This window comes from Thyridium curvatum, assembly GCF_004353045.1.
Source record: "Thyridium curvatum strain D216 chromosome Unknown NODE_71_length_214541_cov_85.463701, whole genome shotgun sequence".
In the NCBI taxonomy this organism is placed as follows: Eukaryota; Fungi; Ascomycota; class Sordariomycetes; order Thyridiales; family Thyridiaceae; genus Thyridium; species Thyridium curvatum.
The window spans coordinates 170,813-195,800 of NW_022156826.1; the positions used below are offsets into that span (position 1 = coordinate 170,813).

Sequence of the window (24,988 nt, forward strand, 5' to 3'; positions counted from 1 at the left end):
GGAGCGCTTAGCTGTTGAGGTGTTTGTCGATGTTGCAGTTGGAAATGGGGATTTGGAAATTGGAGCTCCGAGGCGGGGACGTCACCAGCTCAGTATTGTACCTAGGTAGTTACCTGGCAAGTCGCACTAAATTAGTGTCGATCTCCACGCCCGCTCACCTCAGGGTACTCCGTAATGCGTAATGTAGGTACGCGCAAAGCGCCCCTGTGCTCTAGCAAGGCACCCATCAAGCAAGGATACGAAAGATCAAGATTAATAACTACAGGATAGACCGTTCTGTCGAAACTTAGATGTATGACTTTATGAATTACTGACATGCTGCATCTCGACCGTATGGTCAAAGACCAGAGTTTGTGTAAACTCGTCCCGATCCTAGTTCTGTCGTTGGACTACTTCATCAAGTTTGTAAAACACCACGCATTTGTCCCTGTATTCACCACATATGTCAGACAACCTAGCCCAGAGAGAAAACCGCAGATGACTCCAATTCCACATCCCACTTATTACGGTGCCACAGAAGATGCAGGAGCAGATAAGTCTCTCCCGCTCAGTAGGAGGCGATTCATTCGAGACTAATCCTGGGCAGGGTCGTGATAGCTCTTCGATCAGTACCAAATCGAACAGCTCAATGGAGAAGAAATATGCCGAAATCCACTCGCTTTCCCAAGATGCTGCCGTTGTAGTTCGCGGGTGACGCCGCGGTGCAAAAAAAAAAAAGTCGTAATATCCGATCCCATAATGACCGCAACTCCTGTGTGAATACCCTTTTGTCTGAATCCAAACATGCATTGACAAACACCAACCCTCTATGTGCAAGAATAACCAATTCGCTAAGCGCCAGCTCGAGGGATTTGGTGAAAGAGGCGGGAGCCTCCCCAGCATCTCATGTATCAGACGGTGTTATCGTGATAGTAGAAGTCGATGTCTCTGGGTCGTTGCCGGTTACCGCGCACGAACTCTTCGTCGCCGGGGGGCCGCTCGTTCTTGGAATTGCCGGTCAGCATGCTCTGGATGCTCATGCAGACACTCTCAACGTTCTGCACTGGACTCCATCCTTGTTGGCCGAGAAGATCCAGGCAGATGATGCCGTTGGAGTAGATGTGGGGGTGCATAGGGATTGGACGGTCGGGCAGCTTCACAAACACGACTTCGGGCGGCTCTGGGGGGGCGGTTGTTAGCTTTTTCCCGGGCGAACGTCGCAACAGATCGACTACGCCCCCGGTTCGAGACGTACCAATCGGGTATGACGAGCTGAACTTGAACTTCAGTCTGTATATCTGGTTTAGATACAACGGGTTCTGGTCGAGAACCCGAATATCAAGATGCCACTCCTCGAGGTTGTCGGATGAAACTAGCTCGATGCCTGGCGGGAGGCCATGGTGAATCTAACGCGACTTGGGTGAGCGGAAGAAATCCACAGTCCTCATCAAGAGAAGGGATTCCTACCTTGACAAGTTCCTTCTGCAACCTCTTGGTAGCGAAGGCCATATCGCAATATCCGGTAGGATGTTCGCACTGAAAGTGCTTTAGGGATCAACAGCAGTAGGCAGAAGAGAAGGATGGATGTCGTGAACACTGTGGGGTAACTAGATCGAGGGTTGGCGGGGCTAGCTGGCCGAGAAGGAGCTCTCAGACGAGAAGAAGAAGATTGATCTTTCAAGGCTCTAGGTGGGTTGAGCGACGGAGACTGAGGTGCAAAGGAAAGGCGAAGAGATGCAGAAAATAAAATAAAAGGACGATGCAGCCAGGGATCACGGCTCCCGGTGGTAAGGGCCTTGGGTTAAGAATCAGGACAAGAAGATGTCTTGTGATTATCAGGTCTAAGTACTGGAGCTTTTAGGCACAGTCCCGTGTGGTGATGTGACCTGCCAGATAGCGTCTACCGAGTACATCCCCAGGTGTTGGGGCGCTGTGCTCTAGTGCTAGGGCCTGTTTGGGAATGGTCCTAGAGTGCATAGAGGTTTTACTGGTCGAGACAATCACGGATGACTGGGACGGGCCACTGCTGAACCCACCTCTTCAGGGTAAGGCTCCGACAGGATCCGTGCCCGACAAGGTCCTCGCCTGTCCGCCCAACCAGCAGACAGGAGTATGAGAAGCGCCACAACCATTGTGACTGGCCTGAAGAGACGCTTGCTCAGTCGGTTTCCGAGTACATACCTAGGTAGCTACCTACCTGGACTTGTATGGAGCACAAACATCATTGGCGAGTATCGATAACAGGTCGAGTCTGTCTGCATCGTATCATCTTCGTCGTGGACGAAGTGGCGGGTGCATACGTGGTGATCATACTTTCCCTTGAAAAGAACGGCGTAGGAGCCTGTGAGTGATGAACTACTCTGCTCCGTGCCTGTATGTCCTCGTAAAGAGATGGCGCGACGAATCATGTACTTACTTGGGCAAGCAAACAAGATGCCCTGAGACCTTGAGGTACCTAGATCGGTAAGCCCAGGTACCGTTTACTTAGTTGGTCTCACTGCTTAAAGAGGAATAACAGGTGCCGACACCATAGCATGAAACTGCCAGCCAGCGTCCGCCCAGAGTTACGCCTTGTCGGGAGCAGTCATCATCTCTTTGCCACACCGTTTGACATGTCATGGGCAGCTCCGAGAATTCTGCCACATGTAACTACCCAATGAAGTAAGAATATGCCAGTGGCTCCGTTTGTGCCAGTTCATCTCCTATGATGGGGAGAGGAACACGATAGAGATTGTACCTTATACAGCCACGAGGCTGTGCAATTCTTAGCCGGCCCCTCAGCCCTGGAAAGGAGCCCTCCCAGCCGACGGAGCCCAGATGCTAGCGGGACCCAGCTGGACTGGACGCCGGCAGGTTAGGTCCTAGCCTGGGAGCGAATGACGAACAATGGGGCACCCATGGGTCACAGTTGGGTGGGCGGAGGGCCTGACCTTCCCCCCCTTCCAAGGTTCCCATCATCACGTCGGCGGGTGCGCTGCTGCATGCCGTTCAAGTATTGGAGTGCACAGCTTCACGGACCAGGCCGAGTCAAACTCATAAGGCTTATTCGCCAGCTTACCTCTTCTTACCTCACTTCCTGGGTCGTGCTGCTATTTCTATCCTGTGCCCGCCAGCATCGCGGTCATTGTCACGGATATCATTGGCATTTATTCTTCCCCCCTCCCTCCCCCCCCCTTTGTCGCTTCGTTCCTGGCAGGCTTATCGCCAACCAGCGGGCCCCGCGTATTACAGCACAGCGACCCCTCATCGCATCCACGCCCAAGCACAGCTGAACCCGATCCGCAGCCTTCTCGACTACTTTTGTGCTCTTCAACCTCCCTCCTCCGCGGACGATCTTACCAACTACCTCGTCTCTCCATACATCCATCGCCTATCAACCCGACTGCCTTTTCAGTCGAGTTCGAGTTGCGCCGCGCTTTCAATCGGCGGATAGCTTCAGCCCATTAGCGGCCTACCGAGAGACGACCAGAGTCCCCAATATGAGTTGTAAGTCGACCAGCACTCGGCTTAAGTCCGGCGCACGAGGCTCTGCAAAAGACAGGCTGTTCTACAGACGTTGTTTGCTCCCATAGCCCAATGTTCGGGAAATTGGCTAACATTATCTGCCTTGTTAGTCGCCAATATGCTCAACCGCCTCCACGGGCAGCCCGAGAGTTACGACAAGAAGTAAGCTGGTGCTTCTTCAGCCGCACATTGATCCCCAAGTCTGACATAGGCACACAACGCAGGTCGAAATATCGATTCGGAAGAACCCTAGGCGCAGGCACATACGGTATCGTCAGGGAGGCGGACGGCCCTAACAGCAAGGTGGCTATTAAGATTATCCTCAAGAAAAATGTCAAGGGCAACGAGCGCATGGTGTACGACGAGCTGGATATGCTCCAGCGACTCCAGCACCCTCACATTGTCAAGTTTGTTGACTGGTTTGAGTCGAGAGTGAGTGAAACTGATCATACGCATACGCGAAGGTCACAGCGACTGATTGTGCCGTGTAGGACAAATATTACATCGTCACCGAGCTGGCGACTGGCGGAGAGCTGTTCGACAGGATCTGCGAGCAGGGGCGATTTACTGAGAAGGATGCTTCTCAAACCATCAGACAGGTGCTCGAAGCTGTCGACTATCTACACAGCAAGAATGTCGTGCACAGAGGTATGCTCTTCACACGTTCTACACATACCCTTTCACAGGAAGTGCCACAAAGCTAACGCCGGTCCCCAGACCTGAAACCAGAGAACCTGCTCTACCTCAACCGGAACCCGGACTCGGACCTCGTCCTCGCCGACTTTGGCATCGCAAAGATGCTCGACTCCAAGGACGAGGTCCTGACGACCATGGCCGGCTCCTTCGGCTACGCCGCGCCCGAGGTGATGCTCAAGAAGGGCCACGGCAAGCCCGTCGACATGTGGTCGATGGGCGTCATCACCTACACGCTGCTGTGCGGCTACTCGCCCTTCCGCTCCGAGAACCTGCAGGACCTCATCGACGAGTGCTCCTCGGCCCAGGTCGTCTTCCACGAGCGCTACTGGAAGGACGTCTCGCAGGACGCCAAGGACTTCATCATGCACCTGCTGCAGCCCAACCCGGACGACCGCTGGTCGTCGGGCCAGGCCCTCGCGCACCCCTGGCTGCGCGGCGAGAGCGCCACCGACCACAACCTGCTGCCCGAGATCAAGGCCTTCATGGCCAAGGCGCGCCTCAAGCGCGGCATCGAGCTCGTCAAGCTCACGAACCGCATCGAGGCGCTCAAGATGCAGGAGGACGAGGACGCCGACCACTCGGACCTGCCCGGCGACGCGACGTGGGCGGCCGACCAGTCGCGCAAGGCGGCGGGGTCGGGGTCGTCATCGGCCGGTGCGGACGCGGCGGCGGCGGGCCAGGAGGGCGGCGGCGGCGCGGGCAAGCGCAACCTGTCCAAGGCGATCAAGGGCGCCATCTTCCGCGAGGTCGTGCTGGCCAAGGTGCGCGAGATGAAGCAGCAGGAGCAGACGCTCAAGGCCGCCGAGGAGGTGGAGAAGGAGGTCAAGCGGCGGAGCTTCCACGGGTGATGATGGTTTTCGTCGGGTGCATTTACGGGTGGTGATGTCGTCCCAAGGAGAGAGGAGGTGAGTTGAGTGGCATATGCTTTTATCACATCGACAAGCTTGGGGAATGCGCAGGATATACCGGGGGGATCTCTTTACATCATCATGTTGGGAAGATGCGGTTTTGTGGCCTTGTAAGGGCTTGTTTTTTGGGTTCTGTCAAGGCAGAAGAAAAAGAAACCAGTTTCATGTGTGCGTCTTTGTGTGTCGGGAACTCCTATCTAGCCTGAGCTTCTCTCTTCATATATCTACGGATTATTCAGATTCCTTTTTCCTGGGTTCTTGATGTTGGAAATGAAAGTAACTTCTTGGTAGGACGAAGGGGTTATTGTCCTTCTGCTGACTTGGGCATTTCATCCCGTACTTTATGAACGGTTCGGGACGAGGAAAGGGCAAATCGGATCGTGATATACAATCTACAAATAATGCTCACTTGTCTCACTTGTCATCTTGGATCTCATGTCAAACTCTTCAATCGTCTTGATTCACACGCCCAGCTTGAAATTAAGCCCATGTCCCCATCTCAAAGCTGTCCAACCATGACAACTATCATACAGTGAAAAAAAGAGGAGGTCTCTTGCTTTTGCAGGATTGCAAAACAGAGAGCGCCGGTGATACATGTATATCAAAAAGAAGGGTACTTTTCCGTACAAGATGAAAACGCCAGCAGGTTCCGTTTCCACCTAAGAGCTAAACAATCCGATCAAGAAAAGATGAAAAATAACTATAAAACAGTAAGAATATTGTGATACGAATGTGCTGTGTATGCAACGCCATTAGGCCAGGGACCCGGAATTTTTGATCCATGCTACGCTATGCTTTTTTGTACCTTGTGAGTTTGTTCGCTAAAAAAGACAAAAGTTGTAATATGAACAAAGGGCCAGCTGTCGTTGCATGGTGCCCAAAGAAGGAGAGAGAGAAGAAGAAGAAAGAGGCAGATCAGGACATCTCGGCCATGACGGAGTTGCACAGCTGCTCGTACCGGCGCGGGTCGAAGCGCTTCCGCTGCCAGCCGTTCCTGCGCAGGCGCTCGATGCGCGCCTGCTTGTCGAGGCTGCGCGCCTCGTCGCCGGCGGGTGTCGCGGCCCTGGTGCTGGCGCTGGTGCCGGCGGCGGCGGCGAGGGGCGGGTGCTCGTCCTCGGCGCGCGGGTCCTCGAGGAGCGTGTTGAGGTTGGACGAGTGCGAGGCCAGCTGGAACTTGAGCGTCGACAGGTGGTCGCAGTAGCGGTTGACCGAGCCCAGGAGGGCGAACGAGTCGCGGAACTGGTGGAACTGGTCGAGCGCGTCGTCGAAGGGGTTCGTCGGCAGGACCGACGCCCTCGGGGTTGTCTCCTCCTCTTCTTCCTCCTCGGCTTCCTGCACGACCTGGACGGCCGGCTCTGGTGGCTTGGGCAGCTCCTTGCGCCCGCAGGCAAACATCAGGTACTCGTCCTCGATTCCAAGCGTAGGGGAATCGGGACGGATGAACGGCTCCACGGGGGCCTCGGGCACTGGCTCCTCCTTCTCTGGCTCGGGCAGCGAGAAGGACACCTTCTTCTTGATCGGGCGGACGGGCGAGACTGGCGTCTGGGGCTGGGACTTGGAAGCGAGGTCCTCGAAGGAGCAGACAGACCGAGCAGGGGAAGAGATGCCAGTGTCTACTGACCACGCCTGCGAGCTCACAGACCCGGAAGGAGAGTGGCAGCTCGAGATGCTGGACGCCCTAGAGCTTGAGCGCGTCTTGGCCGTCACGGAGTCTTCTGCCTTCTCAATCAATGCGGCAGCACGGTCGTAGTGCGTGCGTGCTTGATCCAGGAGCTGCGCTCTGTAGGGCGAGGCGTTGAAGAGCGCCCGAGCACACATCTCCATCGAGTGAGCCGCATAGAAATGAAGATAGATGAGGTGAGCAGGCTCGATCCGAGTCAGATCCTTGAGGTTGTCCAGGATCTCGGTGCACCGTGCGGAGCAAGCGCGATATCTCTTGCTCTGATGCTGCCTCTTGATCTCTGCCATCGTCCGCCTCCAATCGGCAGGGGTATAGGGAAGATTCACCATGGTCGGCGGCGGCGCTGGCTGCGTAGAATACCTCAGAACCCTGGGCCTAAGCGGGATCGCTGTCGGAATCGATCCTGCGCTTTGGTGACGAGTGTGCGTCCGGCCAAGAGGTGGTGAAGGGAAGGAGGCGATGCTGGACCGGCTGCCCGCCCCCGAGGGCTGCAGCATAAGGGGTATTAGACCAGGCATGACGAAGGAGCTGGACGACTTGGACGTGCGGTGTGTGTGCAAAGAGGTGGCGAAAGTTCAGCTGAACAAGATCGGTGAAGCAATTGGTTTTTGTTGGATGAGCAGTCCGCTGCGGCGTCACACCAATTATGCAGTCTGGTGTAGCCTGGATGAGATGCAGGCACCCGGGCTTCCGAATATGATGTATAACCTGGCAACCCGAGTTCCCAAGGCACGGAGGGCCTCTTGGAGCAACCGATTGGTCCGTCTAAGTCGACAGCTGCATCGAACTGAAAAAGCAAGGACCAGATAGTCTGACGGGTCGCACCTGTGTTTGTGGTCGGTATCTGGGGGGAGGAGTGGAGGCTCGATTGGTGGTGACAGCTCACTAGCAAGCCAGGGCTGTGTTCGGATGAAGCAAGGAGGTGACGTTTGTCACCCCTTCTGATCGGCAGAGTGCCCGGCGCCTTTGAGCAGCACGAGCTTCGACTTGTAAGCTATGTGACGGTCCCGCGGGAAACGCAATTCTTGGTTCAGGAGGTGCCAGATGGTCTTGACCGTTTTTAGGCTGATCGTCCTCCAAGGGCGGCGGCTTGGTGGTGCTTCACAGTTTCGAGTGACAAAACACCTGGAACACACTCGACCGAGTAGTGCAACCAGGAAAGAAGGGAGAGCGAGGAGGGTTAAAAACAACCACCAAACACGGCTCGGCAACTTTTACACGGAGCGGGACGTTTGTCTGAGAGGGAGCACGGCTGAAAGTCGAGTACCGTAACCACACTTTTAGAAGGGAAGGTTCTGTCGAAGCAGAAAGAGAAGCAGATGGGACGAGAAGAAGCAATCAAACACGGCAAAGAACGGAGTGATGGCAAGCCACCGCAGAATGAATGTATTTCCCGAGCAGAGCTACGTCTGCTGCTTCCTGCTGTTGAGGAGGACGAGAGGTGTCTGTGGACGAAAGGACGACTGCTTTGAAAGAGAGAAAAGGATGGATGGATGGATGGATAGATGACGGGACACACGACAGGAGCCAGGAAAAAAAGAAAGAGAGCGCGAGATACCGACGAGCATCGACAATGCCCATCCATCCATGTATGCATACGGAGTACGCACCATCAGTCCCGGGAGAGAGGGCACAGGTGGATAGCAGAGTTCAGTAGAGGCTCCTCCTTTTCGCATGAAGGATCCAGATCGATTTTGGGCAAAGCCATTCACAGACGGCCCTGCCTTTGGGTCTGCTGGGTGCCCGCATCCTCTCGAGAGCACTTGAGCTGCAAGGAACATGGATGATCCCCTGACTGGCAGGGGAATATTGGATGTGCTTGCTGGGATGCCTGGGTCTATTACGAGTTAGATTGGGGCACGGGTGAGCAGCCGAGTTGAGGCTAGCTGGGGGGGAGCTGGTCAAGGCCAGGGCTTGCTATGACACCAGGTGGCCCAAGCTGCTGGCTCCTGGCGCGTTGGTAATGAAATGCTGCATGGGAGGGGGGGAAAGGGGATCAATGCCAACGGGGGTGCAACAAAAGATGAGGCGGGAAGACAGGAAAACCCATTCGGCCATTTGGTGGCTGCAAACCGACGAGCTGGCCTGGCACTCTGTATGGTGGGAGCAGCGAAATTGGGGGAAATGTCCCAGCCATCGGTTCGTCCAACCTTTGATGTTTGCTTTGCGCGTGTGGGGCTCGCACTTCTGCAAAAGAAAAAACCTCCCTGACAATACTTGTATGTCCAACAGCAAAACCCCCCTTAATACAGCGTACTATGGTGGGTTCAACGTCGGCAGACCTGGTCATGGTCCAGTCCCCCCCCCTCACTCTTCCTGAAGAGGCTCTGGAAAAGAACCTGCAAGGCACACACACAAACAATTGACAGAACGCACTGCAGGAACACCCTGCGTCAGCACCTGACACACGGCCAGTGCTTCGAGTCTGAGAGCCGCCTCCTCACCACCGTTCCAAGCTCGTCTGGGCCTGGGTGAGTGCGCGAGGACCGAGAGACGGGGTCAGAAGGGGCGGCTAGCCCTCTGAGTGGTTGCAGTAGCAGACGAGCCGGACAAACAGGCTTGGTCCGTGCCGGGGCGCCGCCGCATGCCGCCAGCTCCACACCTTTCTCCGCACCCCTGCGTCAGATCACGAACCGTCACATTTACCAATGCAACGCGGGCATCGCTGGCCCATGGCCTAGCATCGACCGTCAGCCTGGATACGCCTGCTATTGATCAGCATGGTGCATCTTGTATCCAGCAGAGACACGAGAGACCCATACTCCGGAGGTAGTCAGCTTCGAAAGACTGTGTCCGGAGTCAGCGTCGACCCCATTGAACTACAAGTACGGAGTAACTACTGTCGGTGAAGAAGCAATGAGCACCATGGATGGGGCACTTTCAGATGCTCCGTACCTAGAACACACAAAAACTCGTCCGAACCATTTCCACCCCACAGACCTCGCAACGTCTTGCCAAGTAATGGCTATACAAACGGACTAGTTATCATACACAAGTTAGATCTTATCACAGCAAGAAACGAGTCCCCAGTGCATACAACCGATGTTACTTCGCATAGAGCTCAGGCACTTTGGCGTGCTCTCTCCCCAAAACGGGGCCCCATACAACGTATGGTCGTACTCACCCGTCAGAGCTGCGTGCTCGCAAGGATCGGATTTCTCGATTGTGACCCAGAGATGGATCCCCATGAGCCGATAGCCCACCAACGGGCCTCTTCTTACTTTAGTGCCTTTGCCAGCACAGCATCTGGGTCTCGGTTGGATCCGGCAACGCACGAGGTGGCTGACATGGGCCTTCTAGACGTGCAATAGGACAAGCCACTCCTCCTGCCCGTTGCTTTTGAGATCCAGTGACAACTGGCAAACCTGCCACTCGGAGACTCGGTAGAAAACTCGTGTAAGGGCTTCGGCGGCGGTAATTCCGTGAGAGCACTGCCTTTGCTTTTTGGTCTTGGATGACATACATTTTTCCTTTTTTTTTTCTACTGTGAAACCCGATCGGCCGCGTTAGCCCACGACCCTACCTGAGATAGAGGGTTCCGCTATCTATTTTTATCAGCTCTCATATTTTTTGTTTCTTTTTCACTCTGTTTTCGCAGGCTCGGCGAGCGCGGCATCAACAGCAGCCGCCTCGGCATTGCTGTCGGCGGGCTTGCTGTCATCGCCCTTGATGCCGTGGACAACCTTGAGGCCCTCTGCCCGCACGGCCAGCTCGTCCAACGCGTGACTCCTCTCCAGCCTGGTCTTGACCTCGGCTGCCAGGTTGCTGAGGTCGACGAGCACGCCGTCCTTCTCGGGGTGCCCATCCGAAAGGCCCATCTGCTTGATCTTGACCTTGCCCTGCGCGAGTTCCTCTTCGCCCAGGATGACCGCGAACGGAACGTTGTTGGTTTCCGCTGCCTTGAACTGGTTCTGCAGCTTGGGCTTGTTCTTGTACAGAAACTCGGCCTACGAGTATGATCAGTCAGCCATGGATCGAACAAACGACAAGAACTCTAGATGATTGGATGTATCGCCGTCCAAAACGTACCTTGATGCCCTCCTTCCACAGAGTGGAGCACACGGACATGCGCTCCTTCAGCATGCCATTAAAGCCCTTGCCTGTATTCGCTGTTAGCTACCAGAACGCCGCGGTGGCCAAGCAACGGCTACACATACCTCCAAATGCCATGACGTAGACATCGGTCTCGTTATTCCGGACCTCGGCCTTCTGTGCTGCCATCCGTGCCTTGGTGATAGAGAAGATGCGATCCACACCGAACGAGATACCGACACAGGGGACCTGGTTCTTGCCGGAGAACATGCCAACGAGGTTGTCATAACGGCCACCCGCCGCAACACTGCCAACACCGACGGTGGGGTCATCAGAACGGTCGTCGTCTTCGCTAGCCTTTGACTTCTTCTTCTTTGCCGGCTTCTCGCCGTCCGTGGCAGAGGCAACAGGGGGTGCTGAGCCCTCGGTAACAACCTCGTAGATGACGCCGGTCTGCGAATATTGTTAGCAATCAACGCAACATCGAGTACCGTCGATCTGATATGACCCACGTAGTAGTCAAGACCACGGGCAAGACTCAGGTCGAACGAGACCGGGCCGAGGGCCTCGAGGTCCTCGAGGTATGTGAACAACAGCTCAAGATCAGCCATGCCCTGCTTCATCGACTCGTTGGCAGAGAGCTTCTCGTCCTTCTGCAGCTTCTCCAGCAGCTCCCGCTTGCCCTTCAGCACCACCCATTCGCCTATCCTGTCCGCGATGTCCTCGGCCAGCCCCTTGTCCTCGGTCATCTCGCGTCGCACTTCAGCCCACGGCGACTTGTCCAGCTTGTCGACGGCCGAGGATATCGTCCTCAGCTTGTCATCGGGGACACCGCAGACTTGAAAGATACCGTCCAGGATCTTGCGGTGGTTCAGCTTGATTGTGTAGTTTCCGCCCCAGCCAAGGCCGTCAAAAACCTCGACAATGATCCGGATGATCTCAGCATCGGGGATCATGGCGTCATACGCGCCGGCGATATCGAAGTCGCACTGGTAGAACTCTCGCATGCGACCTTTCGCGACAGCGGGGGCATCACGTCTGTAGACCTTGGAGAGGTGATAACGCTTGATATTCTGGACGTCCTTGTTGCACGCGAGCCATCTCGCAAAGGGGACCGTCAGGTCGTATCGCAAAGAGCACAGCTCGCCGCCTTGGTCCTTCAAGTCGTAGATCAACTTGCTGTCCTCTCCGTACTTGCCCGACAGGATCTCCTTGAGCTCGAAGACGGGAGTGTCGAGAGAGACACCACCGTGACGCTTGAAGACGTCGACAATATTGGCAAAGATTTTCTCGCGGACAACCAGATCCTTCCCTGCCCAATCCCGCGTGCCCTTGGGGGTCTTGAGCTCGAATTTGGGAGCCATGCTTGCGTCGTCGTCAAGCTGGCTGCGACGGGCTGTGCTGGACGTGAAGCTTCGCGACAGGTCTCGTCCGACGATGGTGGGGTTGATGTAGAAACTCGATAGGGGTCGTAGGCGTGGTGATGGTCTGGCGGACCTGAGAACTGCTGACACTAGTATCCGCATTCAGATGCGACTGATGTCACTTGTGGGTGAGGAGGGCAAGCGGAGGGGAAGGACTCGGTGCAGCAGCAACAAGTCACCTCGGCCAGGAAAGTGTGGTTGTGTGACTCTTCGGGGTAAATTGACGCTTTCTGGGTAGGGTATTTTTTTTCATGCCACTAAACAAGTGTAGAATGCAAGGCTAATCAGCCAGCCTGACGAGATGTCTCTCGCCGTTGGTCGGCCCCTCCAAGCACGGCCCCACCCCCACTACCTTACCCTGCCGTTTTGGGCAATCAACACTGGACAGCACAGGGTCACCTCCAGTCATCCATCTACTTACTTCATCAAGTAGGCTTTGAGAATAGAACACAAGGGCAAAGATTTCTCTTCTTTCCTAGTCCGGTGCGTCTTGTTTCTATTACTTCCTCTGTCGAACTGATCATCCGATAGTTGAAAATGGCACAACCAAACCCCAGTTGGACATAATGAAAGCGTAATAGCCTTTTTCTTGAGTGCCCCTTGCAATTCCACCACTCACATGAATCTACCTGTAGATGACAAGAAGTGAGAACCCAAGCTTCTTCTTCTCCCCATAAGTCTGGAGGAATTGGACACACAAGCTCTGTCCCTTCTATTACCTTGTCTTTTTCATAGTCACCTTAGTGCTACTTTCAGTCGCCGCCACGTCTCATGGTTCCATTTAGAGATGAACACTGGTTACCTTGTGAACTGTATGTGTGCTCGAATCACTAGGTAGCAATGCTGTTGTAAGTGCCAAATTTGGGCAGGTCTTGAGCTTTACTTACTCCAACTGAAACTGTGTAGATAAGTGACTTGAAGATCCACGAGTCTTTGGCTATTCCATTGCCAGGCATTGCAGACGACCTATCGGCACTTGTACGGGGCCAGATTGCGGGGATTTAGTTTCGGTACGAATTGAATGGGGTTGAGTCGACTCTCGTCTGAACGTACACCCATCAAGTTTCGTGATCTTCAGCTTGGGTACTATCCTGAACTTAATTCTCGAGCTCATCTGATTGTAAGTGGCTCGTGGATGCCCGAAAAGGCTCAGGGACCATGGTGAAACATCAACAAATTTGGCTGCCTGGTCAGCTCGGACGTATGGTTCAGCCGTGATGACGACCGCGACCACGAATTCCTGGGGCCTTGATTCCTTTGTGGTCTTTCTGCCAAGTCAAGTAGACTCGGGTGACTCGTGGTTTTGCACTTTACCTTACCCAGGCGAGATAGATTGCACCAAGGAAAGGGCGTCGTATCTCTCGTACAATTGCTTCATTTGCTTGCACTAAAGTTTGAAGGGATGCTGACTACGGCTGCGTCGCATTGGCATTGTCGTAAAATGCCCAAAGCGGTAAGCATTACGATTACGTCGTCCGACCTCGAAAGCCGGCTAGGGACCGACAGCCCCACAACGAAATCTTATGTCTACAAAGCAAGTATGGCGTTGGTGCGATATTCCAATGAGGGCGCCTGGATTAGTTTTTGTACTCGCACCCGCTGTCGCAGCATGCGATTGATTTCCCTACGGAGTACATCAATGCTTGACGCACCGCTAGGCCACGGGTTCCGGGGTGGAGCCGGCCGCCTTCGTCGGGGTGCTCGGTTCAATTACCAGTGCGTCTGCTCTGAAGTAAGCGATTCCGTAACCCGACTCCCCGGAGGCGTGAGATATCCATCATTCAGGAAGTAACGTTCGTTACATGATGCAGCACCAGGTACTACCTACCTAAGTCGCCCTAGGATAGGTATCTTGTAGTTCCAGGCCGGAAGCCCTAGCCTTCCCGTGCCCCATGCCCCGCCGTAATTCTGTTCAGACATGCGGTCTAACTAAGGAATTGCAAGTAATTAGTTACATCGAATCGCCCCCCATCTTGATCATCGCAAAGGGGTCAGCACACCTGTTGTCGAATGCTAGCTCAGTGGCGCCTCATCCTGACCATTTACCTAGAACAGTCCTGCGCAATGACCCCGGTTCATGCCTAGATCTCTTGGCACTCCTGGAGAGACTAATAAAACCCTGTCAGTCACCAGGCCATTGATAAACTCAGTGCTTGCTTCTTTGTTAGCCATCCTCTCGTGTTCTCCATATTAGACGGCTGTCAGTAGACCTTCGTTAACTACTTCTCTCTGTGTCGACGGCTCACCAAGCAAATGGATGACGTCCTGTGGTAAACACGCCAAGTAGGCAGAAGCTATCGTGCGTCCGCACCACCAACGGCTTCGTCTCGGTCCAGAATATTGTCGTCGGGCAACTCGCCGGGGGACATCTGCGTTCCTCTGCCGTGACTGCAGATTCATCGGACTAACACGGTCATTGCCTGTTAATCATGGATCCAGAGAAAGTCCAGGCCATGGAGCCGGCTGCTCCAGCGCCGTTACAGCCTCAACCGCCACTTCTTCACACCAGGGACGAGGATCAACCACCAACACGTGAAGAAAAGGTGGACGAGAGTACAGGAACGCCAAAAGCGCAACAACAAAGCAAGGCCCGCCCAGAGAGACAAGCCAGTTTCAAGGATTATATCCGGATATTTACGTATGCGAGAAAATGGGACTTCTTGTTGATGGCCATTGCAATTGTATCAGCCATTGGCGCTGGCATTGTAAGTCGAGGCCGTATGGTTGGTATTGTGAAGCTACTGACAGCCACCAGACACTACCCTTGATGAACGTCGTCTTTGGACAACTTGTCGGCAACTTCGCCGACTTTGACCCGAGCAAAGCAGGTCCTGGTGCGGCGGCCATGATCCGCGATTTCGAGAAAAGTCTTGACAAACTTTCCCTCTACATCTTCGCCCTCTTCATCGGTCGCTTCTTCCTCGGTTACTTCAACAAGGTACTTTCGCACTCTTGTCTCCGTTTCGCGCGGCGAAGCTTGCTGACAAGTTCTAGTTCTGCTTCCGCATGATCAGTATACGCATGTCTGCTGCCATTCGGGCACACTACTTGCAATGCCTGTTCAGTCAAACAGTCCATGTGCTGGACTCCATGCCATCTGGAGCGGCCGCGGGAACCATCACGACAACGGCCAACACTTTGCAGAGCGGCATTGGCGAGAAGCTGGGGACCTACTTCGAATTCAATGCCACCATCATCTCGGCCCTCATCATCGCCTTTACCCGGAACTGGCGACTGACACTCGTTACCTCAACCATGATTATATTCATCTTGATAGTCATCAGTATCCTGCTCCCCTTTATCATCAAACTCCAGGGGCTGCTTACCAAGGTATGGACAAGATTGTTGTGCTTTCGAGCTCGAGAATAGTAATTATATGCTCACACAAGGACAGGCCGAGACCAAGGCAGGCTCGGTGGCTAATGAAGCATTCAGCAGTATAAAAATGATCGCAGCTTGCGGTGCCGAGTCCAGAATGGCGAAACGTTACGCGGAATGGGTACGAAAGGCCCAAAAGCATGGACAGACGATGGCTCCGTTTATGGCGGTCCAGTTTGGTCTGGTCTTCTTTGGGATGTACGCCGCCTTCGCCCTGGCATTCTGGTACGGCACCAAACTCTTCGTGGAGGGCTATCTCGACAACGTGGGCGAAATTGTGATTGTCCTCATGTCGGTCATGCTCATGGTCATTTCCCTCGAGCGGGTATCGAGCCCGCTGATCCAGGCCTCCAAGGCGATGGTCGCTGCTGCGGAGTTCTTCGCCATCATCGACGCTCCTCCTCCGAGCCCTGGCACTCTCCAAGAACCCGACGTTTCCGCTACAGACGACATCGTCTTTTCCGATGTGGACTTTGCCTATCCTAGCCGCCCGCACGTCAAGGTCCTGGACGGTCTAGACATACACATCGAGGCGGGCAAAGTCACAGCGATTGTGGGACCTTCCGGCTCCGGCAAAAGCACCATAGTCGGCCTGATTGAGAGATGGTACTCACTCAAGAATGGCCAATATGTCATTGCCAAGACAGTGGAGAAGGACAAAGAGAAGGAGGCAGAAGAGAAGAAAAGGAAGAAGGAGGAGAAGAAGAAGAAGAAAGGAAAGAAGAATAGCAAGGGCCAGGACAGTTCCGAGACCAAGTCTGAGGAAACCGTCAATCCAGCTGGACCACTGATCGTGGAAGATGAAGAGACCCCCGTCGAGCTCAAGGGTAGCATCACCTTGTCTGGGCACTCGATCGATGAGGTAGACATCAGGTGGTGGAGGTCACAGATCGGTCTGGTACAGCAGGAGCCCTTCCTCTTCAACGATACGATTTTCAACAACGTCGCGTACGGACTAGTTGGCTCCGAGAACGAGAATGCGAGCGACGAGCGCAAGAAGGAGCTGGTCGAAGAAGCTTGTAAAGAGGCGTTTGCCGACGAGTTCATCGACCGTCTTCCCGATGGGTACCAGACAATGGTCGGCGAATCCGGCACAAAGCTTTCCGGCGGCCAGCGCCAACGCATCGCCATTGCGCGCAGTATCGCGAAGCAACCAAAGATACTCATTCTCGATGAAGCCACATCCGCTATTGACGTGCGTGGCGAGCGCATCGTGCAAGCCGCCCTCGAAAGAGTTTCCAGGAACCGGACTACCATCACCATCGCGCATCGTCTATCGACTATCAAATCCGCCGACAAGATCATAGTCATGCAGAAAGGTCGCTGCGTCGAATCTGGCACCCACGAAGGGCTTCTGAAGAATGAAGCTGGTGTGTACTATGGCCTCGTCCATGCGCAGCAGCTGTCTCTGGGTGACGATTCGAGCGATGACGAACTCCAGGAGGAGAATATTGGCGACATACTTGCCCGGGAGAAGAGCGCAGCCGTGTCCGAGCGCGAAAACCAGGCCATAATCGAGGGGTGGACAAACAAAGGCCTCTTTGGCAGCTTCGGCAAGCTCCTTCTCGAGCAGAAGACCAAGATCCCCAGCTACCTGATCGCCGTCGTTGGCGCCATGGGTGCCGCCACTGCGTCACCCATCCAGGCTTACTTGTTTGCCAGGCTCATCAAAGTCTTCACACTCAGGGGCGAGGAGCTCATGCATGAAAGCCGTTTCTGGGCGCTGATGTGGGTAGTGTTGGCTGCTGGCGTCGGATTCTCGTACTTCGTCATGGGTCTCGTGGCCAACTACCTCCAGCACTTTATCTGCGCCACCTATCGCCAGCAATACTTCGTCTCCATCCTGAATCAGAGGACTTTGTTCTTTGATCAGGAAGACCATTCAGCCGGAACCCTCACGTCGCGTGTCGGTGGTGATCCTAAGCAACTCGAAGAATTGTTAGGTATCAACATGACCATGGTGCTGACCGCCATCTTCCAGATCATCGGGTCGTTGATCATCTCCTTTATCTATGGCTGGAAGCTTGCCCTCGTTGCGCTCTGCGTGACTGTGCCCATGGGCCTCGGCTCGGGCTACTGGCGTGTCAAGTACGAACTCGAGTTCGACCAGATGAACGCCGCTGTCTTCGCCGAGAGTTCAAAGTGGGCAGCCGAGAGCATCGGTGCCTTCCGGACTGTGACTGCATTGACGCTCGAGGACTTCATCAGCACCCGCTACAATGTCCTCCTCGCCGGCCACCTGTCGACAGCGCTGCGCAGTGCCCGATTCAAGACTTTGGTCTTCGCTCTCGCGGACTCCATCAGTCTGGCCTGCCAGGCCCTCATCTTCTGGTACGGCGGCCATCTTGTGGCGAAGGGCGAGTACGACATCTTCAACTTTTTTGTGTGCTACATGGCCGTCATCCAAGGCGCTGAGGCCGCCGGCCAGGGCCTTTCCTTTGGGCCCAATGCCGCCCAGGCGACCGGCGCTGCCAACCGGATCCTTAGCATCCGCGAGTCGGGCGAGAAGGAGGTCCTGTCGGGCGAGACGATCAGGGAGACCGAAGGCGGCATCCGGATCGATCTCGAGGACGTGCACTTCAAGTACCCCACGCGCAACGTCTCCATCTTCAAGGGCCTCAACATCACCATCGAGAAGGGCCAGTACGCGGCCCTGGTCGGGGCCTCGGGCTCGGGCAAGACGTCGATCGTCTCCCTGCTGGAGCGCTTCTACGAGCCCCGGCGCGGCCGCATCCTCTTCAACGGCACCGACGTGGCGGGCATCGACCTGCACGAGTACCGCCGCCTCATCTCGCTCGTCGCGCAGGAGGCGACGCTCTTCCAGGGCTCGATCCGCGACAACGTGCTGCTGGGCGTCGAGGAGGGCAGCGTGACGGAGGCGCGGCTGCACCAGGCGTGCCGCGACGCGTCGATCCACGACTTTGTCGTCTCGCTGCCCGAGGGCTACGACACGGACATCGGCAGCAAGGGCGTGTCGCTGTCGGGCGGGCAGAAGCAGCGCATCGCCATCGCGCGCGCCCTCGTGCGCGACCCGCGCGTCCTGCTGCTCGACGAGGCGACGTCGAGCCTCGACTCGGACACGGAGAAGCTGATCCAGGCGACGTTCGAGCGCGTGGCCAAGGGCCGCACGACGGTCGCCGTCGCGCACCGGCTCAGCACGATCCAGCGGGCCGACGTCATCTACGTGCTGGGCGAGGGCAGGGTGCTGGAGAAGGGCAGCCACGCCGAGCTGCTGCGGCAGAGGGGGGTGTACTGGAACATGGTATGTTTCTATTCCTTGCCTCTGCTTTGCCCTGGGCTTGTTGAGCCTTGGAAGTGTATGAAGATGAGATGGATCTTGCTGACAATTGCTATTCTTGAAAACAGTGCCAGAGCCAAGCCCTCGACAGGTAGACCTACTTCACCCCCAGCGCACAGAGAGACGGAGGAGCCACAAACGGGCACGCGAGGACCTGTATAATATATACAAATCTTTTCTTGTTTCTTCGGGATCACTACTTGGATCCATACGTGCTTTTCGGCAATCATCCTCCCTCTACTGGCCGGCATCTTCGGATAGACATTTGGCGAGCATTTACCCACTCATTTACAGTACAACACCATCATACGACGCACCCTTCTCCTATTTTATATGGTTTGATAGATACCCATCCATCTCTTGCTATGATGGAGTTGAAGCAACACCCCTCCTCCATAGGGATAGTATAGAAAGAACAAAACTTGTCCGTATCAAACGTGTTGAAGATTTCCTCTCAAGTGTTAGCATGAGTTGCTTGACTGGCTAATTACTCGCCGGGAGTTGAAATTCCCTCATTGTCATTACACAGCTTTGCTGCAGAAACAATATCAAAAGCAATATTTGTCCCTATTCAAATCGCTGCAAAGTCTATAAACAAAAGTTACTTTACACCCGTGCCAAAGGTACAACTCCGCCCCGAGCCGCGTTTGTCGTCTATCCCCCACCCTCACCCCAGAACTGCTGCATCGCCTTGAGCGTCTCCTTGCTGTGCGTCATGGGGAAGTCGTGGCCGCCACCCACGACGGTGACGTCGGGCACTTTCTCCCTGCCGCCCATGAGGGGCAGCGCGTCGGCCTCAAAGTCCTCCGGGTGCACGACCTCGTCCCTGCGGCCCAGCACGACGCACACGCTGCGCGCCGGCCGCTCCGCCAGCGCGCTGTAGACGTCCTGCTGGCCGAAGAGCGGCGCGTGCCGCACGCAGCTCAGGAAGGCGGGCACGAAGCCGGCGTGGTTGTCGATCATCCAGTGGACGTAGCGCATGACGCGGGCGTTGAGGGGCGTCGGGTCAGCTTCGGCGCCGTCGCCGTTGTTGCCGTCGCCGTCCTGGTGCGAGAGCTCCGCGGCGGCGAGCTCGACGGCCTCGGCCGTCTTGGCGTCCAGCACGGCGCCGGCCAGGGCGTCCTCCTCGGCCTCGACGATGCCGCGGTTCTTCCTGACGCTGCTGGCGATGGGCTTGCGCAGCCGGCGGCGCGTGACGGCCGAGAGCAGGCGGTCGGGCACGTAGCCGCTCTGGAAGACGAAGCGGGCGACGGCGCCGAAGCTGACCTCGCGGATCATGCCCGCGGGCGCCAGCAGGACGAGCGAGCGGACCGTGGCCGGCAGGGCGGCGGCGAGGTGCACGGCGACGCCGCCGCCCATCGAGTAGCCGACCAGGTCGAAGCCGGCGGCGCCGGTCCAGGGCAGCGGCGACGAGGCCAGGGCCAGCAGGGCCTGCGAGGCGTACAGGCGCGCGTCGTGGGGGAGGTCGCCGACGCCGTCCGAGAAGCCGCGGCCCCAGAGGTCGAAGAGCATGACGCGGTGGCCCGACTCGGCCAGGCCGCGGGCGAGGTAGGTCAGGGTCTGGCAGGACGTGGAGATGCCGTGGATGAAGAGGGCTTTGCGGCCCGTCTCTGGGCCGAACTCGTAGACGCGCATGGAGCCGTACTGGCGTTGCATGTTAGTCATTCTGCGAAGCAAGTTGAGTTGAGGGAGTGCAGGGGCAGGCCTTGTCTCATACCGGGGTTGGCACGTCCCGGGCGCCTGGGAAGGCATCGGGCTTGTAGTCTAGCTTGCTGGCTTCATCGCCGAGCTTGGGTAAGGTGGTTTGGAGGGGCGACGGGAAGGTCTTCTGCCGCCAGGTTGGATAGAGGGCGTGTCGGAGTATGGTAATGATGGCTGTGGTAGCTACCGCTGTGGTGGCTACGATCACGGCCGTGCTGTGACTGTGCCTCTCCCAGGCATCTGAGAGGTAGTCCATGTCGACGGCTCTCTATTATCTGGGTATGGTGCCCTCAAGTCGAATGAGTGAGGATGCGATTCTAGCCCAGAAAAGGTACGGGTTGATATGAAGAAGGCAAAGGGCTGGCGATATGGCTTTATAGCTTTTATCTTGAAAGAAGGGAAGGGCTGGCGATATGGCTTTGTGGCTTTATCTTGAAAGAAGGAAACATGAACGGCTCACATGTGATCCCTTGAATCGCATGTGTCTCACGACAGGTCCTATCATAGCAAGGTAGCGGCTATCAAACAAAGCAAGGCCACAAAGCAAGGCAAGTCTAGAGGGTGAGGAGAGGCAGGTGTGGGCGGTGGTGGTGGTGATGCGTGCTTATCAGTTCGTCATTCTTTGAGAGGAGGTCTGGTGGGTTCTTGCACTACCCAACAGTCTGTTACCTAGCAGCAGCTGTGCCTAGTTCCCGTGGTGGGAGCCTCGGGAATGCCATCGCGCTTCCCACGAAACGGGCAAGGGTTGGGACGAGGCGTGTTGGTGTTGGGGTGTGGGCGATCACAAAGTCAGCTAACAAAGGCCAACTAATGGTGGGCCAGGGCGTCTTACACGTGGCGCGCAGGGTGGCTGTACGGGTATGGATGGCTGTACGGCATGGATGGGCTGTTGCTTGGGAGAGGTGGCCAGGCATTCATTTACTCACCACTTGACTCCGAAAGGCATAAGGGAGGGAGCAAATTCAATGCCGTGGCTGACCTGTACCTATCTGCTGCTCATGTTGTGCCACATCCTCAATACCTAGTAGATTGCTGGCAGAACGAGTTTCATCAAACTCGTCGCCCCAACACGTACCTACGGTACCTAGGTAGGTAAAGTAGGTACTTGTACCCAACTCAAGGAGGTAGATATGCCTAACAACAAAACCCCGGGTCTGTCTTGGGTACCTGCAGCAGCTCTCATCCCATCTGCCTTCGAGCCTGCTTGCGCCGGGGCAGTTTTGATGCTTGATGCAAGAGACTAATACAAGACTAACATGACAGGACTCTCACGAATCTTTTCGGTCTCTCCAGACACTGATATAAGCGGGACAAAGAGAATGCCTAGGGCCTAGTCCAAAGATGCCTAGGTTGCACTTCCTGGCTGAAAGCATGATGCAAGCCTCCATACTGTAACCCCACCATTTTTGCCGCGACAACCCCTGTGTGGTCCCCTCTGAGCCTCCCATGCTAGGCTGACGGCATAGCGCCAAACTCGGTCCCTCACCTTGGTTTTAGCGCCTCCGGGCGCCGCCGAGGAGCCTCCATTAATGGGAGAGTAAGCAGGCAGATAAGAGTTGCCCGTGAGCGGTGATAAGGATTCTGGACTCGTGCGGTGTTGTCATATCAGTTGTGTCTCGTGCCCCGACAACCGACCATCCTGGTCGACTCGAAAGCGGTGCTGCACTCTCTTTCAGGGTAACCCAGGATCATGTTCTGGAACTCTTGACGAAAAGTTCCCGTGTGAGTTCAGTTGTCTCCCTTCTCTCCCAAGCATAAGGGAGCCAGCCCTAGGTCGGGCTCTGCCGAGCAAACCCCTTGTAGGGAGCGGAGAACGGGTGGGTGGATGGTGTTATCATGGTTGAGCGCAGCTAACCGCTTGATATAACTTTGCAGGCTATTCCTTTCAGAAACGGTCTTTAGGACTATACGTTGTCGACTTAAGCCTGCCCAGCCTATCGCGGGCTTTCAAATCTCTATCTTGCCACAAGTCGACGACAACCCCTCTCTCAACACGAGGACCGTACCGACGACTGCTTAGGCCTCATGAAGCGCAATGGCAGAGCCTGAAGGGAGTGCAGGAAGAGCGATCGTGATCCATGACGACGAATCCGATCCAGGCAGCTCTCGTGCAGACAGCCCTCATGGCTCCTTTGCGGTGGATGTTTTGAGATCCAGCATCTGCCCTCTACGGACTTCCGAGTATCACGACCAGGAATGCTCTCGATATTTCGACTGTCCTTCCCACCACCTCGAGAGGGCTCATCCTGAGGCCGATCATCCTGAGACCGAAGAGTCGGCCGAATCACACGATCAAGGGCATGGCGAGGATCACGGGGCACAAAATAGCCCTCCCACTGGGGAGCTGAGCAGTGATGGTGGTGGTGCACAGCGGCCGGTGGAAGACTTGGACACTCTCGCAGGCGAAAGTGGCAGGGACTCCGAAGAAGACGTCCGTCATGATTCCGAATCAGATATCTATAACATGTCTCAAGATGGCGCAGAGCAGTCTCCCGGCGAGGCTGTAGACGAAGAGGAGGCCGTGGGTGAGAACACGGAAGGAAGTCCCGAGGCGGACGAGGCTGGCTCGGGTCGGCGACAGTCTTTGAGTCTTGACACCGCTCCTCCGCGAGACATGGCTGATCTACCACTATCAACCCCGGACCCAGTCGCTCAGCCTAGTCAAAGAAGCGTAGACCTTCCGGAGAGGCTCTCGAGAGAGTTACCAAGATCACCGCCTCCCCCGACGCCGCCGCCACTCTCGCCCACATACAGACGATCTCGGGGCGACGTTAGCAATCCCATTCCGACTGAACAGTTGGCCAGGGAACCGAGGAGGCCCTCGTCGGTGTCATTACCCAGGTGGCAGCCAGATGCCGAGGTCACATTTTGCCCAATATGCCACACCCAATTTAGTATATTCGTGCGAAAGCATCATTGCAGGTTAGTCGAGTCGAAGTCCTGGTTTGCTCATGCAAACTGCTCCTAACGATGATTCTAGAAAATGCGGAAGAGTGGTCTGTAACAGCTGCTCGCCTCACCGCATCACCATCCCTTACCAGTACATCGTGCAACCTCCAGGCGCGGTCCGTCCTCTATCCCAGATATACTCTACCGCTTTCATGGGGAGCGAAGGCGGCTACGCCGACTTCAGGACCCTCGGCGGCGGAGAGCGAGTTAGGCTCTGCAATCCCTGCGTCCCCGATCCCAACACCACACCACACCAGGCTCAGGAGTCGGCGACCCAAAGAGGGCATTCCAGGTCCCAGAGCAACGCTAGTGGGGTGTTTCCTGGTGACGAAAGCCGACGGTATGGGGCGTATTTCGGGCCGGGGCCCGGTGGGAGTGATGCCTTGTCTAGGAGTCGCAGTGTATCCATGGTAAGTGTCAAGTGCGACGTCAAGACTGGCGTTGGATAGGATCGCTGACAACAGTATACAGCATTCCGCCGCTGGTGCTTCCTCTAGCAGGACACCCAACATGCCCTATCTGTCGACACAATCCCGAATTCTAGCGGGAACGCCACCCGCCTACATGCCGTATCCATCATCAGCCTCTGGGTCTCAGGGGCCTAACCCGATGTACTCGCGGTATCGCTCCCTTCTTGATGTCGGCTCGTCCTCTTCCTCATCCACTCCCGCTCTCCAGCAGCGCAGCCTGCCACCCCCGCCCCAGATCCTCGAGGAGGACGAATGCCCCGTCTGCCATCGGGAGCTGCCGTCTAGGACCCTCCCAAATTTCGAGGCCCTGCGGGAAGCTCATATCAATATATGTATCACCTCGCACAGCGCCTACGGTACCACGCCGACCGCTGCCGCAAACACCGGCCAGCGGGACACATCTAACTCGCCACCTCCGCCGCCTAGGAGGACTGGCATGTTTCCCTACCTGGCAACGGAGAAGGACTGTGTCGACTCGGCCGAGTGCACTATCTGCCTCGAGGAGTTCGAAGTCGGTGTCCAGATGGCGAGGCTGGAGTGCCTCTGCCGATTCCACAGGGCGTGCATCAGAGCTTGGTTTGTGAACCACCCCGGGAGATGCCCCGTACATCAGCATGACAGTTTCGGGTATTGAAAGGCTCGTCTGGACAACTGTCTGCGGGTTTTTCTTTTCTTTCACCTTCTCTCTCTCTCTCTCTCTACGACTTTCAAAGACTTGGATTGGAGCGGATGATCTTGCTTTCTTTCCTTTCTTCCATGGACTCGCCCTAGCTAGTCTCTGATGATTTCTCTCGGCTCCCTCCTTGTTTGCATCATTGGTTTTTAAAAGACCTCTCTTCCGATCTTTCCTCGCTCTCAAAGCTCATGATATCTGAACCATTCTCTGATCACACGACAACGGGAACAAATCCGTCCCCATGCACATATACCCCCTCGAAAGTTTTTCTGCTCAGTTCCATCTCTCCACC

General features: G+C 55.8%; 7 protein-coding genes across 7 annotated transcripts; 3 read left to right on the top strand and 4 right to left on the bottom strand.

Annotated features, from left to right (window-relative positions):
* Positions 1-890: 890 nt before the first annotated feature.
* On the bottom strand, positions 891-1,488 carry E0L32_009639 (uncharacterized protein; the record flags this gene model as incomplete). Its single annotated transcript, XM_031144626.1, has 3 exons — positions 891-1,159; positions 1,235-1,385; positions 1,447-1,488. 3 exons carry the CDS (start codon positions 1,486-1,488, stop codon positions 891-893), a joined length of 462 nt encoding a protein of 153 aa, XP_030990646.1.
* Positions 1,489-3,601: 2,113 nt separating this feature from the next.
* Positions 3,602-5,027, top strand: E0L32_009640 (uncharacterized protein; the record flags this gene model as incomplete). The annotated part of the gene is made up of 4 exons (XM_031144627.1): positions 3,602-3,645; positions 3,708-3,915; positions 3,975-4,131; positions 4,201-5,027. The coding sequence occupies 4 exons, from the start codon at positions 3,602-3,604 to the stop codon at positions 5,025-5,027; spliced, it is 1,236 nt and encodes a 411-aa protein (XP_030990647.1).
* Positions 5,028-6,002: 975 nt separating this feature from the next.
* On the bottom strand, positions 6,003-7,097 carry E0L32_009641 (uncharacterized protein; the record flags this gene model as incomplete). Its single annotated transcript, XM_031144628.1, has 1 exon — positions 6,003-7,097. The coding sequence occupies one exon, from the start codon at positions 7,095-7,097 to the stop codon at positions 6,003-6,005; it is 1,095 nt and encodes a 364-aa protein (XP_030990648.1).
* A 3,252-nt stretch (positions 7,098-10,349) lies between these two features.
* On the bottom strand, positions 10,350-12,326 carry E0L32_009642 (uncharacterized protein; the record flags this gene model as incomplete). Its single annotated transcript, XM_031144629.1, has 4 exons — positions 10,350-10,715; positions 10,798-10,868; positions 10,926-11,253; positions 11,313-12,326. The coding sequence occupies 4 exons, from the start codon at positions 12,324-12,326 to the stop codon at positions 10,350-10,352; spliced, it is 1,779 nt and encodes a 592-aa protein (XP_030990649.1).
* Positions 12,327-14,653: 2,327 nt separating this feature from the next.
* Positions 14,654-18,995, top strand: E0L32_009643 (uncharacterized protein; the record flags this gene model as incomplete). Its single annotated transcript, XM_031144630.1, has 5 exons — positions 14,654-14,929; positions 14,980-15,162; positions 15,219-15,554; positions 15,619-18,864; positions 18,969-18,995. The coding sequence occupies 5 exons, from the start codon at positions 14,654-14,656 to the stop codon at positions 18,993-18,995; spliced, it is 4,068 nt and encodes a 1,355-aa protein (XP_030990650.1).
* A 559-nt stretch (positions 18,996-19,554) lies between these two features.
* E0L32_009644 (uncharacterized protein) lies at positions 19,555-20,857 on the bottom strand (the record flags this gene model as incomplete). The annotated part of the gene is made up of 2 exons (XM_031144631.1): positions 19,555-20,544; positions 20,618-20,857. 2 exons carry the CDS (start codon positions 20,855-20,857, stop codon positions 19,555-19,557), a joined length of 1,230 nt encoding a protein of 409 aa, XP_030990651.1.
* A 1,779-nt stretch (positions 20,858-22,636) lies between these two features.
* On the top strand, positions 22,637-24,654 carry E0L32_009645 (uncharacterized protein; the record flags this gene model as incomplete). The annotated part of the gene is made up of 4 exons (XM_031144633.1): positions 22,637-23,442; positions 23,497-23,523; positions 23,582-23,960; positions 24,022-24,654. 4 exons carry the CDS (start codon positions 22,637-22,639, stop codon positions 24,652-24,654), a joined length of 1,845 nt encoding a protein of 614 aa, XP_030990652.1.
* Positions 24,655-24,988: the final 334 nt, after the last annotated feature.